Raw genomic sequence first — 17,607 nt, 5'->3', positions numbered from 1 at the left:
GGCCCTGGTATGGCAGGGTGGGGAGTATGGAGGGGGTGAGGGTCAGGGTGGGGCAGGTTAGAAGGAATTAGGGCCCCTATGGGTAGTAGCCAAAGGGGCTAGGGCCAGGGGGATCTGCTAGAGTTGAGGCCATCGACCTTTCCTCCCTCACCCCCCCCCCCCCCCACAGGAATTGGTGCCTACCAGGACATCAGGGCAGAGGAAGCAGCCCTTGAAAAGAAGTGCTTTGGTAGGGCCTGGCTCAGGGAAGAGTCCCTTTCTCAGATGGTGAGTGCATCTTTTGCCTGCATCTGGAAGTCCCGCATCCAGGCTCTAGCTGTCTCCTTTGTGGTCCCTGGGTCATAGCCACCCTCTCCCCTGATATAAAGGGCATCCTGGGCTTCCTTTGCTTATAAGAGCTGAAACCAAGGCTTGGGTTTCCTCCCTGTACCACTTCTCCATGGGGAACCCATGCTCAGGATTCATTTAACCTTCTCCCTTGGAGCTAGGACAGGGCCCCTTTCCATGTGGAAAAAGGAGAACAGGTGGGACATGATGGCAGGAGACCAGACTCAAAGCACTACTGACCTAACACGTTCACAAAGCTGTATGGGGTCCAGCCTGCTGTTTCTCTGTCAAGGGACTTGTTACTGAGCTGTTTGGAGAGTAGGAGAGCAAGTTAATCCCTTGGCTCCCAAGGTGCCCCTGCCCAGCCTTCACTTTGCCCAGCCTTGTGCACCCACCCCTGTGACGATCCTGACCCACCTATGTCTTAGATCGTTGAGGGAAAGGAAGAAATACATGTAGCATGGCATGGCCAAGACCAGTGGGAGCAGAACCTGCCCCCTTCTAAGCGGTCTGGCTGAAATTGTAGGGTTTGTGGCCCTTAGGACAAAGTAGGGCAGGGCGAACACAGACCCAAGAATGGGGCGGAGCCTAGCTGGCTCTGACAGGGGAAGCAGGTCAGGTAGGTGGGGCTGAGCTGTAGAACAGGCTCTCCAGTGTCTTAGCTGCAACACGAGGCCATTTTCAGTACAAAGAGAGGTGCTGAGATTGCAACATCACTGTCACCTCTGCTACCTGGCCGTGTGTGAGTCTTCCTTTTGTATGAGCAAGGGAAAGCCTCAGCTTTGGCATCATTTTTGCCTCTAATCTGCTGTAGCCTTGATGTGGCTCTAGTTTATCAAGGACCTTGTACTAAGAAAATCCAGATTCCTTGCCCTCAGCTTCCAGCTCCTCAGTTAAGCCTAAAGCTGAAGCTGGGAATGAGAGTCTGAGCTGAGGAGGGGAAGAAAGGGCCAAAGCTGTGGGGTTGATAGCTACAGACTTTGCTTATGGGCCTCAAGGTACCCTGCATACAGCACTCCCATTTCATAGGAAAACTGAGGCTGAGAGCCTGTGGAAGAAAGTAGCCTTGGCGCTGGCTTGACAGTGCTTGCTGTTGGGGTTGAACTGTGTGTTATTGTTAAGGGGTTCAAGCTGTGTTCTACCAGGTCTGAGGACTGGTGGACATTTTCTGTGGGCCAGACTGGGAGAAAGGATTCCCAGAGCTCTAGGGCAGAGGCTTACACTATGAAAGCCGCTTCTGTCTGTGTTCCTCACACAGGAAAGATGGTGCAGGAAGCCAGGAGGCCTGGGATTGCCCTCCTAATGGTCCTACTGTATGTATACATGTGTAGTTGTGTGTGCACACGCATGCACATGCTTAGGTGGGTGTCAGGAGGAGTGCAGCATGAGCCTTTTCATTTCTGAACCTCCCACTCTGCCCAGTATGGGTCCTGGCACACCAGGGGGACTCCCTACACATGGGTGCTGAGACATCCTTACCCAAGGCCCTGTGATTGTAAGAGGAGGTCTTGCCATTAGCCAGGGTTATGCTGGGAGCTGTGATGGGAGGGCCCCGTCGAGGGTGGTGCACACCTGCCCTTGAACGCCTGTGGGTCTCACTGTCAGTGGGAACACTGGCTATGGCTGATGTTTGGGTTTCCTGTCCCTTGTGTTGGTTCTGATTGCAAAACAAATGGTTGTGGGTATGTAGTTGTAACGTGTATGCCAGATATTAGGACGTGAGGGGTACCTGATAATAGTGATTACTCTCTAAGGTGCTGGTTGCATGCATAGTGTCGGAAATGGACTGTAGTGATCGGTGGTAGGTGGGGTAGCATGTAGTGTTTTGATTACATGTCTTACATGGCAAAAGTGACAAGGAGGCTACATGTGATCACATGGGTTGGTACCAGTTCATTACACACGGGTGTGCGGGTACATATCCGATTGCTGCTGTAGGTTGGTTTCATGTGATGTCTGCTGGTTACGTGGCACTTGGTTCTGTGTAACCTGCTGGCTTCCTGTCCTACGCTTCACAGAGTGTTTACATGTCCCATGGATCACGGGGCTGTGTTTAATGTACTGGCAGTTGGTTCCACATGGACCCTCCAGGTGGGGTGCAGTTCCTTCCTTGGACAGAGGTGAGGGCTCATTGGGAGGATAGTGGGTGGGGTCTGGGGAGTCAGGGGCCCGGTACCTTGGTGGGGCTGTTCCTGTCCAGAGTGCCGGCCTGGCTGGTGGCAGGCCCCCCGCACGCCAGTGCGTGGTAGCTGGAATTGGAAAAGCACTGGGCATGGCTGCTACTTTGAGACAAATCTGGGAAGAGAACAAGGTGCCATACCATCATACTCCTGCCCTTGGTGTCAGAACACCCCAATACTAACACTTGGGCTGGGCAGCTTTGAGAGTGCTCTGCAAAGAGAGACTGCTAAGTCCCCCATCCCCCAAGCTTTCTGGCATCCACTCCCCCCACAGAAATCTGTATGGCCTGATTTGCCTCTTCCTTCATGGTGTCCCTCCCTGTAGGATGCAGGTCAGGCTCGCCAGTGTGGAGGGTGGCACCAGCAGCTAGAGCATGGATGAGGGATGCTGGCTCGCACAGCTTCATATGTCCCTCAGTTGCTACATAGCGCTGTGCTGACCCCCCCCCCCCCACCGTCTCCCTCCAGTGTTACATCCCAGGAGTGAGGCCATAAAGAGAACCCCTCTCTTCTTAGCCCCAGCCCTGCCCGCTTGTGGATTCCAGCACCTCTCCACGGTGTTGGGGAATTCCAGTGGAGTGGTGTGGGAAAACCAGCCAAACTTACTCATTATAGTCATAGAAGAAAATCCCCAAATCATCGCTGTGGGCTTGGGATTTCATCAGGGATTATTTGCTTTGGCTGAAACTCAGGGAGGCGTGCAGGCCAGGAGCTCCCTGAAGGCAGGGTCTGCACCTGGGCCACCCCTGTCTACCCTGCAGCACCTAGCATCGAGTGGGCACGTGGTAGGCAGCCCTTAGCAGGAAAGGGCTGAGGTGATCTTGGTTTTCTCAATCCAAGATGCAAGCGGCTGCAGGTCAGCCATAAGTTGGGAGCCAGCTGGAGGGAGCAGTCATCCTTGTGTTTACCTAGACAGGCCCCGCCTCCTGTGGCCCAGGGCTGTGAGCAATGTCAAAGCATTTTGACCTCAACTCTTTAAGTAAATACGAAGCCAAAAGCCTCATTTTAAGGCAGCAGTCCAGGGTTCAGGAGATGGGAAGGATCTGGCCCAATAGCCCCACCTCCACCCCATTCAGACTCTAGATAGAATGCCCCCTGGGGATACTACCACATTTGTGGACCTACTGGGCCATTGCCCAAACTTTCAGACTCTCCCCCTACCCTGAGCCAGGCACCATCCCCTTCCACTGGATTAATAGGGCGCTCCTAACTCTGGGAACTGGGAGGGAGGGTTGCTCTGAGACGTTCACCAAGGAAGCAAAAATGGAACAGGGCTCGGACGCAGCCCCAGGCCAGTTTCTTGAGGCAGCTCAGGCACTGGGCTGGAGAGGGGTTCCCTTGGAGAGTTTAGGAAAGTTTCTGTTTAGTATGGGTGTTCCTGTGGCCAAAGCCTGGTGAGAAAGATGGGAAGCTCTGGGGAAATGGAAGGAGGTTCCTAATCATAGCTGCTTCAAGCTGGGCACCCAGGAAGTGACATTTCCATAAAACCCCATCTACTTTTCCTAAGTAGGTTCCTGCTCCCCACACTCTTTGTCTCCAGGAGCATCTGACCATCCATCGCCTTCAGGAGATCCTGCAAGCACGACCACCCACCTCCAACAATCAACCTGGGTGTCCCCAAGGACACCATGTGACTCTGGGGTGTGTGTGTATGTGTGGGGAGGGGCAGGAGAGGTGATGCTGGGGGCATAGTCTTTACCTGAGAGTGAGTAGTCCGTGCTGGTCATCCTCATGGCAGGTGTGTAGGAGACACGGGGAGCCAGGTCACGGCCTTTCTCTTTCTGTCGCCGCCGGCGCCAGGCGAACAGGCCCAACAGCACCACAATGAGGAACAACAGGAGGACGATGCCTGTGACCGCACCCACCGAGTGCCGCTCTGCACCCAGCGCCGGGCTGATCTTGGTGTAGGGATTCAGCTCCTCCATCATGAGGGCAGCTGTGAAGGGAGGGAGGACACGAGTCTGGGGGAGGCCTGCTTGCTCTTCAGATCTTGGCCCGGGGCCTAGACTCCTCTAATGTTAGGAGACCTGGGTTCTGGTCTTCGGCCCTATTCTTCAATCCCTGTGTGATCCTGTCCCTCACCGTGCCTGTGTTCTTCAACTGTCTACAGCAGATGGACTTCCAGGGTCACGACCAAGAACAAATGTGATCACGGATGGCAAATAAAATAACAACAAATGTGTACTGAGTACTTTCTTCGAAAAATGAGTTACAGATACTAACTCATTTTATCTTCCCAGCAGCCATATGAGTAAAGACTATTTAATTATTTCCCTTTCACAGATGAAGAAACTGACTCACGGTAAGGTTAGATAACTTGCCCAAGATCATATAACCAGTAACTGGTAAAGTCTGGTTTCTCCGGAGTTCGGAAGAATTGCACTCAGTGCATCTCCCTGCTTACCAGCTTTGTGACTCTGAGTCCTCAGTTTGTTCATTTGTAACATGGGGACAATAATCTCACCCTCCCCAGGGAACTGTGAGCACCATAGGACAGACTGGCAAAAAAGCGTGCCATTGTGCCCGATGACTGCCCACAGCATCCCTCTTGATGATACATGAATGGGCTAACTCTTCATACTGCTGCCAAGCCCATGGTGGGGGCATCCTGCCGCCCAGCAGAGGCTAGACCTTTCCTTGGCTATCGGCAACTGGGTGAACGGAGCTAGTCAACATCCTCGGGGAAATGTGCTGCATTATCATTCTCTGTGATCATCAGAATGCAATAGAAATGTCTTTTGGGCCCCTTTCTGTTAGGTGGATAACTGAGAGCCCATTATCATTCCCCATCTCGAACAAACAACAGTGTAATCCCTTATTTGCACCAATTCACGAGGGGTTTTTATGTATACAAAATCATTTATTGAGTGCTTGCTTATGTGCCAGGCACTGTGCTGAGTTCTCTACTCCTATCATCTCAACCTGGTCCTCATAATTCCTATGGGGTGTCCTCTGACTATATAGAGCTGGAGCCAAGGTTGAGCGCCTTTGGACTCCTTGGCCCTCAACAGAACCTCGTGTTGTGTTGGAAGACGGATTAATCTACCCTTCCGACTTTGCATGTGGAAAAATAAGCCCGGTAAAATAAAATGACCTGTCCAGCATACCTAGCCGGTAATGGCAGAACCAGAATTTGGCATATCTTCGATTGTCTGGTGGCCTTTCCAGAGGATTAGCTTGCGCTTACCCTTGTGTGGCTCATAGCAGACTGGCCAAGGAGGAGCATGGGGAAGCCATGACTGAGAGGTTCCTGCTCCATCTGCCTCCAATATCCGGTACCTGGAGCCTCTGCCCCCCCCTCTGCAACCCACCCCACTCCTGCTCTCCTTCCAAAAGTGCACAAACCGAAGTCACAAACTGCCCTTCCAAAATCCAGTTGTTCCATTGGACTCTCCTCCGATCCTGTCTCCATGGGGCCCTTCCAGAGCCCCCTGCCTAGGGACTCTGCCACCTGTTACCTTGGTCACACCGTATTCCTTTGAATCCAGAGCTGCAATAACAGGTGCCGGTGACGTGGTCACAGGTGGCGTTGTTCATGCACTCACATAGCTGCTGACACCCGTAGCCAAAGGTTCCTGGGGCACATCCTGTGTAGCACGAAGAAGAAATGGGACGGATAGACACATCCTCGCTCGCTCTTCCCATCCTATATGTGGCCAGCTATGATTAGCCAGTTCCAACTCAGAGTGAAACCTATTTCCCTCTATCTCCCACTGTGGTTGGACCGTGGGAGCACTTTAGCGGTGGACAGAGCACCTTAGCCCTGAGTGTTGGGGGACACCCACTCCTACTTCCTCCTCACCTGACACATTTATGCAGCATCTTTCACAGGCCAGGCCCTGAGCTGGGTGCCATGGAGGCTTCAAAGAATTAAACGACTGTCTCCCTGTATTCCCTCAGTCCCCCCTCAGGCCTCTGTGATCTGCCCTTAGCATCTTCCATTCCTCCCCCAGCGACTGGAGGAAGAAGCTCTACAGGCACATCGATGTAGGCATGACCTTCAGCCTTTTTTCTTGGGAGTTGCCCCAAAAATCCAGGGAACACGAGGTGCAGAGCCCTGAATGAGTGGATTTGAGGGGCAGTGGCAGGGGGGCTTCCCCTGCAAGAGGCTGATGCCTGGCACCAACACTCAGGGTCAGGGGTTGGGACGGCTTACTCTGTTCGCAGTGTCGCCCGGTGAAGCCCGTGCGGCAGGTGCACTTGCCGCTGATGTGGTCACAGCTGGCGCCATTCTGACACTGGCACACACGCCCACAGTCCTTCCCGTAAAACGCTGCGGGGCAGCCTGGAGAAACAGGGTGGGGACAACTACGGAGATGCAGCTGGGACCAAAGCTGTCATCTGCTACCTCTGAGCACAGGGTGGGGACCTGTGAGACCCTGCACCTCAGCTGTCACTACACTCTGGACTCCAGGCTTCATGAAGGGGTAGGGGTGAGAGTGAGGAGTTCTTTAGACAAAGGTGTGTTGGAACCAGAGACCAGGCTAGGGTCTCCTTGCTGTGTAGCCACGGACTGTTCCTCCCTCTCTGGGCCCTACTGTCCAGAGGGTCGGGTCTTGGTGATTGCCCGGGTACCTTACAGCCCTGACTTTCCAGGACTTGGGGCTCATCAACCCCCTGAATCCATCCAGGCTTCCCAATCCTGGGGTGGGGTAGGGGGCAGCTCCGGCCCCGGGGGCCTCCCTCCTCCCTCCCTCCACAGGCCCGGACGATGCTCAAGGCAGCCAGCAGGCCGCAGCACGGGATCCCCAATAGCTGGGAGGCCAGGAGGCAGGACTTACGCTGAGTGCAGAAGAGTCCAGTCCAGCCAGGGGTGCAGTGGCAGGCCCCATCCTCGGCGCTACAGCGTCCCCCGTTGTGGCAGCTACACGTGTGGAAGCAGGCGGGGCCCCAGAACCCTGGAGGGCAAGCTGGGGGATGGGTGGGACGCAGAGGGTGAGACAGAGGCAGACAATCAGAGGGAGAGGAAGGGGGACTGCACGTCAGCCAAGATGCCAGGATACACCCGGGTGGAATTTCCTGGCTTTCCTGACACGCTGTTCCCAGAATTCCTCCACTCACCTCCTGACCCACTCACCCAGGATCCTCTGCCCACTTGCCCAGCTCCGAGGGCTCCTGAACTTCCCTTCTCGGGGGACCGGCTGTGATTTGGAGCGTGTGGGGATGTGTGAACTAAACACTGCAGTTTACAGCATGAACACTGTTAACATTCCCGTGACGATGGGGACTTTCCCAGGGTGGGGACTCCCCTCTTTCGGCTGATGAGCTCCCCGAGGACGGCACTGTGTCTCCTCCACCAGAATGGAAATTCCCTCAGGCCAGGCCATCCAACTGGGACCTCCCTCAGGGTACTGGCCACATCTCACCCATCGCACCAGGAGCTCCACGGGGCTAGAGGTTAGGCCTTCACCCTGGTGTGGTCCCTGTTACTTCCATATCGGATTGGGGTACACCTTACAAGAACAGCTTCTACAATTCCTTGTCCAGGCTTATGTGCCCAGGACACCATTCACATGGGTCACTCAGGGGACCCCTCACCCCTCTGAGGTGACTGCCCTGGCCTCACGTCACTTCCCCACTCCCAAACCCCAGCAAGCCAGTCCCTGCCCCCTTCTCCTCCCCAACCAAACGTAGGGGCTACTCCTTGCTCAGGTGCCCACGGAGCATTAATTCTCAGTCTTAGTATCAATGGTACTCCCAACAATGTCACTATCTCTATTACCAACAGTTAATAACGCCAGTGATCAATCCTAATGACTCATCATGTTAGCTATGGAGCTAAATGGGACTCAGGTGGACATTCCTGTCCAGAGAAGGAGATTTTGGTGGAGGCACCAGGGACACAGAGTTCTGGGCAAGGAAGGGGTGTGTTAGGGGGCCAGACTTCCGGTGGGGGGGGGCGTTCCCGGGAGGCAGCTGCTTACCCTGTGAGCAGTCCTTGCCAATCCATCCAGGGAAGCACTGGCAGGAGCCATCGATGGGGCTGCAGGTCCCGTTGTTGGCACAGGAGCAGAGCTGGGCGCAATCCTGTCCAAAGCGCCCTCCAGCACACACTGTGGGCACAGGACAGCCTGGCTCCTGCCCTCCCACCTGCACTCCTCAGACCACCACCCGCAGCTGCTGCACCCCTAGATGTTCCCAGGCCATTGCCATCTTGGCCCTGGGCTCACAGATCTGGGTGGGAACTGCCCACCTCCACAGCCCCATCACCCTTCTCCATCTGCGCAGAAATGAGTTCCCCTCTTGTGCCCACAGCTGCATTCTTCTGGACGCTCTATTACTGATCCCCTTCGAAAGAGGCCCAGACTGAGGCCCAGAGGGCTAGGTAGAGGCCCTTGACTTGGGCCTCACAGATGGAAGCGGTGAGGCTGGGAATCTGGCCTCTGCCCTCAGTCTACACGGCTCCGCGGCCTTTTGCTTTCCATCACCACATTCTTGCTGGCATCACTATCCCATAGCCACGAGGGTGGACGATGTTTGTAGCTGGAAGCAGAGGGGTGAGTGCAGGTGGCAGGTCGGTCTGCAGTTAGACTGTTGGAGGACCGTCTCTGCCCACCTGTTTCCTCTGTCTCTACAAATCCCACCTGTTCCTCAAGCCTTAGCTCAGCCTCAGGACAACCCTCCTGAGTCCACAAGGAGCTCTCTTCCACTGAGCTCCTGTGGTTATTTCCACCTTGAGTCACTTGTAGGGTTGTGATTCTCACCCCTCCTGGAGGAGTCACTCCTTGGTCCCTAAAGGAAGGGCTGGTGTCCTCAACCAGGCTGTAAGCTCTGATAGAACTAAGTCTGAGTGTTAATTGAGCACCTACCTTTCATTTCCCCTGCAGTTCATTCTCCACCTGCTTCCTACAACTTGAGCTCTTTAAAGCATAGCTCTCTTCTGCATGGCACTCCTGTGCCCTGCTCAGACATCCTCAGTGGCTCCCCACTTCCCCACAATAAAATATAGCTACCTCACCTGGGTTACCCTTGACCACCTGTCTCTCCCAGACACATAAGCCACTGGCCCACACAACACTTTCTAAATACACCGCATGCCTTCACTCCAGCTGTTCCCTTCTAGAGTTTCCCTGACCCTCATGTCCAGCTGTGGAAATCCTACCCTGCCTATAAGACTCATTTTGTTCTTAAACTTTATTTGTTTGAGAGAGAGAAAGAGCGAGAGACCAAGAGCGAGCACAAGCAGGGAAGAGGGAGAGAGAGAGGGAGAGAGAGAATCCCAATCTCACAATTGTGAGATCATGGCCTGAGCCAGTATCAAGAGTAGGATGCTTAACGGACTGATCCACCCAGATGCCCCTATAAGACTCATTTTAAATGCTACCTTCCCTATGATCTCTCTGTAGTAGACTGTTAATCTTTCAACAATCCATTGTCTTCTTCCCTAGAAGTAGAATCTGAAGTTTTAGCTGGGCTTATGGCCACAAAGACTTCATTTCTTAGGCTCCTGCACCGCTGGGTATGGCCATGTGACTACATTCTGGCCAAAGGTAAGTGGAAATGCATGTCTTTAGTTGCCCATTCCTCATCCTTGTGGAAGGATAATGTGGATTCTGGATAAGAACTGTGGATAAGGTGGCTGAGTTTAAGCAGCTAGCTTTCATCAGAGGTGGAAGCCATGTACTGAGGATGGCTGAACAACAAGACAGAAGGTGACTGGTCCCTGACATCTTTGTAAGCTACCCTACCATTCTCCAATGGTTTGCTTCTGGATAGTTTCTTTCTTGTTTGTTCGTTTTCCTTTTCCCTTTCTCTCTCTCTTCCGGAAATGATGTTTGTCATTTTCAAGTCAGTTATTTTGGCTTTTTATGTCACTTATAGCTGAACTAAATCCCGATTCACCCATCTTCTCTGGTTTTGGGGTGCTATGTCCTTGTTTGAACTTCCAGACCCTCGGTTAGTTTCTTCTTCCTGGTCTTCTGTTACTGTAACTTGTGAGTCTATTTCAGGCCAGGCCTGAGTTCTACCCATGTCTTGGTCTTCCACAACACCTGGAAAAACCAGGCAGGGTAGTTGAATGTGTGGAAATAAACCGGCTGCCCCTCAACTCCCAAGTTCTTCTGGGGAAGGCTGAGCTCCAAATTTCCCCCTCTAGACTATAGGCTTTGTGAGGTCAGGGAATGTGGTTCTCCTGTTCTTTATTGCGTCTGAGTGCTCAGCGCAGTGTCTGATGTGTAGGAAACACTCAGAGAATATTCTAACATGGCCAAAATAGGCCTCAGGAGCAGTGACCTTCCAGTGGGTTCTGCTGGGACCAGTGACTCTTCTCCCTTTGAGCTCTTCCAGGTTCAACCTTCTCCCCTTAGAGCCCAGTTGTAGCCATCCCCACAATCCTCCAAGAAGGCTTCCGTGCATTCCTGTTATGGGGGAGGAATCCCTTGAATGTCCGAGGCCCTCAGCTAAGTCACTCAGAGGATCATGGGAAAGTGTTGATTCTTAAAGAGAAGCGACTTACCCAGGACCCAGGCCTCTCAAACCTTGGGCTGGCACCCTCTCCTTTATGCCACACTGCCTCACCTTCAAGCCCTTCCCCAACCAGACTGTGGGCAGCTGGAGCCTGGGATCTGTGTCCACCTCATGCCTTTCCTGGACATGACCAGTGGTTGGGACAAATAATGAAGGCGGCATGGTGCACCAGGGTCTCCAATGTAAAGCCTTGGGTTTGGGTCTTAATTTTATTTATGTATCCAGCAAACAGTTCTAGGCACTTATATGCACGAGACACCATTCAAAGTGCTTCACAAATACTAGTTCGGTCAACCTTGTAATACTTTCAGTATTAGATATTTTCATTACTACTCCCTATTATCAACTCTACAGATGAGGAAACTGAGGGACTGAGGTCATGTAATTTGCCCAAGGTCACACAGCTAGAAAGGTCTGCCACTTACTCGGTGAGCACTTTTGGACAGACTGCGTGACCCCTCTAAGTCTCTGTTTCCTCATCTCAGAAATGGGGCTAGTGACCCGCGTTCACTGGGCTCAGGCCGTAGTTTGCAGCTATGGGGCTGATCTGGGGCCCTGCGCTTCCCCTGGCTGAAACCTTAGCTCCTTCCAGGGCGGATGGCTTGCCCCTTGCCACCTGCAGCTCAGGTTCCTGCTTCTTCCCCGCCTCTGGGAGGTGCTTGATTTGGGGAGCCCGTTTCCCCAGTCCTGGCCCTGTATGGGGAAGGGGGTGAGCTGCTCCACCTCCCATACCCCCCAAACCGGCTCTGGGCTTCTCTAACAAGACAGTCTTATCTTTGAAGTCTTTCTCACACGCTCCAGGCTGACAAATTCACCCACAGAGCCGCTAATGCGATCAGTCTAATACATTAATTGGTCGACTTCTTAGCTGAATCAAGAGTGAGGCAAGAAGAGGGGCGGTGGAGAAGGGGGCTGGTGAAAAGAAAACATCTGGTTATATTTAATCTATGTTTAATGATTCTGCATAAGCAGTGTCTGTAATTTGTAACTTGCTGGAAAGCCGGTCATTAGAAAGTGTCAGTTCAATTTTTTACAAGGTTTGAGACTTAACCAGGGCAGTTGCCATTAATAGCAAACTCTATTAGATCTATATGTGGAAAATACTCATTAGGCCAGCGGGCGATAAATCAGACATCACAGGATCTGAGAGTTACTCCGCGGGCTGTTTAGGTCCTAATTTAGACCCAGCCTATCTGTATTGACGGCTGGGTCTCCGATGTTTAATAAGTAAACCTCGACGCATCGGGTTATGATTAAACTGTCCTAGGAGGGCTGCAAGCAAATGAAACTGTCACATATGCTTCCCTGGGGCCCAAACTTCTCATGACCTCAAAGCATCATGGAATGAACTTTCTACTCATACATATTAACAGCCCATAGCCTTACAAAACCAGCCCAGCTCAGTGGTGATTATTCATCAAAAGAATCTGTTCCCCTGGGAGGTAGTGAGCTCTCAGTGGAAGCATCTAAGCAGAGGCCAGATGAGATTCTCGAGCAGATGACCTTGAAGTTGCTTTAAGCTCTAAGTTTACCTTAGTCTGAGATCTCTTTGCTTCTATAGGTCAGAGTACAAATTCTGCACCCCTGTGTTCAAAGCTGTCCTGAAGGCCTCAGACCACACCTTCCCAGTCCCCCCTCGGCCGTCCCCAGCCCCCACGTTCTTTAGCTACCCCCTAATGCCAGAAAGTCCCATGTCCACACCCAAGCTGCTTGCTCTACCCGCAACACCTTTCTTCCTTCTCTGCCTCTTAGGCTAAGACCCAGCTGAAGACCTGCACAGCATGCTGCTGTCCCCCAAATCCACACCGAGCACTGGCCTAATAACTGAGCCAGGGACGGCAGTAGGCAGCGGGGTATGCCAGAGCCCCCTTCTACTTTCGCGCTGGTTGCTAAATACTCAAGAATTTTGTGACCGTGTTGAGCCACTGGGACTGTGGCATCAACCGCGGCGGAGACATTGAGGTCACAGAACTTGCTTGCAAATGTTACAAAGCGAGGCTTTCCCCCCACAGAGAGCCAGTTTAGCAGCACGCCAATGCAAATAAGCTTTATTATCTCCCTTTTCAAGTCCTGTTGAGTGGCGGAGGCTGGCTGGAGTTGGCCTTGTGAAGGATGTTGCTGTGGAGATGGGAAACTGCGGTGAGGGATCAGTGACGTTGGCCTGAGTGTGGGGGGAGCAGGGCTGGGAAGCTGCCATCTCCAGCCCATGCCAGAACTGTCTCCTCTGAGTTCCCACAGCATCCTCTGCCTTTACCACTTGGCACTCAGCAGAAGCCATTCGGGGACGCTTCTTATGCAGAACTCATCTACGCTTATTTCATTTTTCCTCAGCTTTGGAGTCAGAATTTGTTTCTCAGCTCTGCCACTTTCTAGTGGTGAGACCATGGAGTAGTCATTTAACCTCTCTGAGCCTGTTCCTTTTAACTGCGCAATGGCTTTGTCTCATGCCTCGCGGTGACCAGTTCTCACAAAGGTAGGCCTACGCCCTGAAGATGCAGGGAGCTGCCTCCACGGAGCATGATGAGAAGCCCCAAACCCCTCCTTCCAGCCCCTTCTCTCCCAGGATGCCTCGCCTCCCTGGCCCATACCTTCCCCTGGAGACACTACCTTGGTTGCAGAGGGCTCCGGAGAATCCAGGGAGGCACTCACAGATGCCACTGATGTGGTGGCAGGGACCACTGCTGTGCACGCAGAGGGGACATGGCTGGGCGCAGCCATGGCCATAGAAGCCAGGGGGGCAGACTGGGGATGAAGGGGAGAGGATGGTCAGCAGCCTCACGGGCCCCAGTCAGCTTGGCTACCTGGCCGGTTCCACACAGGGATGCAGAGAGGCTCTTCAGGGGTATGCGGAGAGCTGTCTCCACCCCACACCTTAGAGGGCCCACCCCCTTCTGCAGAGAGGAGCTGTGGTCTGGTCCTGTTTCCACTGAGGAGCCAGGCCGGGCCCTGAACTTAGGGACAGAAAAGCCAGTGCAGGGAGAGAGGGGACTAGAGGGAGAGGTTTGATGGGGGCTGACTCTGAGACCCCAGCCCCTCTCAGGCCAGGACTAGTTCCAACAGGGAAGGGGTGCAGAGGGCGAGCCATCTTACTTCTCTGGCACAAGGGTCCTCGGAAGCCAGGGGCACACTCGCAGCTCCCGTCCTCTGGGGAGCAGGAGCCACCGTTCTCGCAGCTGCAGGAGACGGAGCAGTTGGGGCCCCAGCGACCAGGTGGACACATGCTGTCACAGCGGATGCCTGTGGGCCAGAGGCAGACTCAGGTCAGTGGTAAGAGGAGTGAAGGCAGAAGGAAGGATGATGGGAAGGGGCGCCATGCAGGATAAAGGGGTGGAGGTGAGCACAGTGTATCTGGGAGTGCAGAGGAAAACTCCTATCTAGACTTGGCTGGTCTAGGGAGGGCTTCCAGGAAGAGGAAACCCTCTGTGCAAAGCGTAGGAGGCAGGAGAGAGAATCGTGCCTTGAAAGAAAACACAGCATAACGTGGCTGAACCATAAAGTGCAAGACGAGGTATGGCAAGAGATGGGATTATGGGACCAAGAAGGGACCAGGTCACGAAGGACCACCCTCATCTTTGACATCTTAGCTGGTATCCAAGGTTAGGCTTGAGAGAAACCAACTCTGGGGCAGGTGAATGCTGTTACGGGGCGGGGCTGCACGAGTCACGAGTGAGCTCCCTGCCTAGTGGCCACGTCGGCCCAGGAGCCACTGGTCCTTTGGGTCCCAGACACCGAGCCCTAGGGTGAGGGCTCAGACAGTGGGTGGGGTCTTTTCAGATCCTTTTGACCACAGCCCTCGGTGCAAAGTGGATTTTATATCATATGTGCACACACGTTTGTAATAGAAACCAACACTTTGCAAAATGAGGTTTTACTGTCACTGTATGTGACGCACTCCGATGTTTTCTCTACGCTATGATGTATTCTATTAAGAAAGAGGAGGAGGGGCGCCTGGGTGGCTCAGTCGGCTAAGCGTCCGACCTCAGCTCAGGTCACGATCTCGCAGTTCGTGGGTTCGAGCCCCGCGTCGGGCTCTGTGCTGACAGCTCAGAGCCTGGAGCCTGTTTCAGATTCTGTGTCTCCCTCTCTCTCTGACCCTCCCCCATTCATGCTCTATCTCTCTCTGTCTCAAAAATAAATAAACGTTAAAAAAAAAATTAAAAAAAAAAAAATAAAAGAAAGAGGAGGAAGGCCTACCTGGTCTTCTTGAGCGGAGACAGAGCAAATATGTTACTGAGATGATGGCAGCCCAAAGGCTAAGAATGAATTTTAAAAGGCCCGAGGCCCCAGCTGAGAGGTGGGGTTTCCTCTCAGGCAGAAAGACTTCTAGTCTGACATGCATTAGGTGAACAGATGGGTGTGGGCCCCAGGAAACTGGCGTGGCTTTGGATGGTGAGTATCAGAGGCTCAGAGAAGAACAGAATTAGCTTGAAGATCATGTCTGCCTTGTTCTAGGGACGGGGGTTGCGAGAAAGAGAAAGAGAGAGGGAGGAAGACTCTCAGGCCCAGTGACGAGAGCCAGCCCTAGCACGAGGAGAGCAGTGGGACCAATTTGGAGGCAGGCTGGAATTGCAGAGGCCCCCCTGTGCCCATGGGAAGGGGAGGGAGGGAGGGAGGACTGAACAGCCAGAGAGAGCGGAGAGTGAGGGGATATGACAGGCCTTATTCACCCTCTGGTGCCTGTCTAGTCCAGTGCATACACTCCCTCCTTCGCCCCCCTCCCTGTGACATCTCAATTTGCCAGCAGGGCAAGGGTTTCCGATGCTGCTCTCCTGGAAATGAGGCCTCTCCGTGGCGCGGGGGAATCTGGCCAGCACACTCCACCCCTTGATGGAGGCCTCTCCCGGTGCGGTTTCAAGGGCTCAAGAGGCTGACCCTGGACAAACCCCACAGATTGACTGACTGAAGGGGAGTCTGGGGACGGCAGGGCCACGAAGCTATTCAAAGCTTTGGATACTGCTTCAAGTTTCCCCTTCTCGAGGCACACGAAACCTGTGACCTGCTCCAAGGAATCTTCTGTTGGAAACCCAGGATCAGACTGTGGGCCGAGGGACTCTGCTGTTCCCGGGAGGCCCACCGGACTAAGGCAGAGCTCTGCTGCCTGACGGCGACCTCTGATCCCATCGGTGCCTCAAGTGCTTTTTGTAGGCTGACCAAGGCACACGGGTCACACATAAACACTGCTCTTTCCTGAAACCGTATGCGGATACTGCTGTGATTAATAAACACAAAAGCACCCTTGAATTCGTGGCAGCTCGTGGCTATTGTGCGTTCTCCCAATCAATGGATATTAAAAGTACAGCTACTCTCCTGTGTGGGATCCTCAACATGTTTTCATGTCAAGAAGGGGTCCTCCTTCTTGGGGCCTGAGATGGTTCTCAGTGCAAGGTGATTATGCCGACGGCAGGTGTCAACAAGGGCCCACTGGGTTTCAGGATCTGGCAACTTTGATATTACAGGCCTGGTTCTGCGGGAGCGGGGCCCCTGTTGGAGGTTTTTCTATGTCCTAAGAACTCTCTGGAGCTCGAGACACTGGGATCTGAGTGGGGAGAAGGGCCCAGGGTTTGCCCCTGCGTGGAGTGCCCCAGTTCTACTGGAGGGCCAAAGGAGCAGATCCTTGGCCTGGTGGGAGGGTCTCCAGTTACAGCTTCTGAAAACGCACAGCTTCATCAGTTACCCTATCTAGGCCTTGTGTTCCCAGTAGTTGAATAGGGATAACAATCCCCCTTAGAGGTCCTCCCCTGCTGTATTTTTCGGGAGCCCCCTCTTCATCTATACTGATGGGTAAAGCCAGGCAAACAATTCAGTACTGTGACCTCAAATTCATGCCACGAGGCCAGCAGCGACTCAGCAGCCCACACCCTTCAAGGTCTGCTTAGGGTCCTTCTGCAGGAAGCCTTCCCAGATGTCTACCCAGGGATTCGAGCATCTATTTGAAAGTCAGTGGCCTACAGCTTTGTCCCTGCCTATTATTTGAATGTTTCGTACATAAGGCTCATCTCCCCTGGCAGCAATGTGAAGGGAGCATGGCTTATTGACACTTCTGACCCTCCTTATTTGGTGCTCCTAATGGACAGGACGCCATCTTGGTTATCTTTGCTTCTCCCGTGCCCAGCACAGTGTCAGGTACATAATAGGTATGCAGGAACTACTGCTTTATTGAATTTTGCTGTTTACTGCTAGGCCTGACACAGTGCTGGGTACATGGTCGTTGCCAAGTAAGGACTACGGTGACTGCTTGAGTCAATAAATGCTAATTGAATGAATAGATGATTCCTTCTTACAATGCAATCCTGTGTCCCCATCCTATTGACACTAACGTTCTGAGACCTTGGACAACTCCCTCTCCTCATCTGTAATCTGAGAGGTTACAGATCATCTTGAAGGTCTCCTTCGCTTCAAGGGGAAAACCCATATATGGTTATAGCCCACCTTCTTTCAACTTACTTCAATAAGCATTTAATGAACACCGACTAGGTACAGGCCAAGGGGAACTAGATGTGATGGCACTTGCCAAAAGAGTCTGGCTTATGCAGGCAGGGGGAAGACATGCACATACTTAGGGCAGAGCAAAACCGGTATTGAGTCCAAGCATGAGCAATGAGCCAGGAGCTGGGAAGTCAGGGAGAGACTTCTT

At 53.2% G+C, this 17,607-nt stretch overlaps 1 protein-coding gene and 1 long non-coding RNA gene across 14 annotated transcripts in view; one reads left to right on the top strand and one right to left on the bottom strand.

The window, feature by feature from the left end:
* Window positions 1–17,607, bottom strand: part of MEGF11 (multiple EGF like domains 11) — a 353,192-nt gene that overhangs the window by 13,259 nt on the left and 322,326 nt on the right. For 5 of the 13 annotated variants that reach the window (XM_053888936.1, XM_019441733.2, XM_019441726.2 and 2 more), the window contains exons 14-23: window positions 14,064–14,210; window positions 13,581–13,715; window positions 8,432–8,560; window positions 7,289–7,417; window positions 6,664–6,792; window positions 5,966–6,094; window positions 4,207–4,443; window positions 2,504–2,622; window positions 568–634; window positions 184–290 (exon numbers count right to left, since the gene is read on the bottom strand). In XM_053888936.1, the coding sequence (XP_053744911.1) occupies window positions 184–290; window positions 568–634; window positions 2,504–2,622; window positions 4,207–4,443; window positions 5,966–6,094; window positions 6,664–6,792; window positions 7,289–7,417; window positions 8,432–8,560; window positions 13,581–13,715; window positions 14,064–14,210 (1,328 nt within the window). The remainder of the gene's footprint in view (window positions 1–183; window positions 291–567; window positions 635–2,503; window positions 2,623–4,206; window positions 4,444–5,965; window positions 6,095–6,663; window positions 6,793–7,288; window positions 7,418–8,431; window positions 8,561–13,580; window positions 13,716–14,063; window positions 14,211–17,607) is intronic. The other 8 variants (XM_019441735.2, XM_019441737.2, XM_019441738.2 and 5 more) reach the window with 4 other exon arrangements.
* LOC128772944 (uncharacterized) lies at window positions 165–4,687 on the top strand. The gene is made up of 2 exons (XR_008417061.1): window positions 165–267; window positions 4,018–4,687. It is a non-coding gene; the product is annotated as an uncharacterized LOC128772944 (long non-coding RNA).

This window comes from Panthera pardus, unplaced genomic scaffold (assembly GCF_024362965.1).
Source record: "Panthera pardus isolate Hobbes unplaced genomic scaffold, ASM2436296v1 HiC_scaffold_24, whole genome shotgun sequence".
Lineage (NCBI taxonomy): Eukaryota > Metazoa > Chordata > Mammalia > Carnivora > Felidae > Panthera > Panthera pardus.
This window is presented reverse-complemented; position numbering and strand designations above follow the sequence as displayed.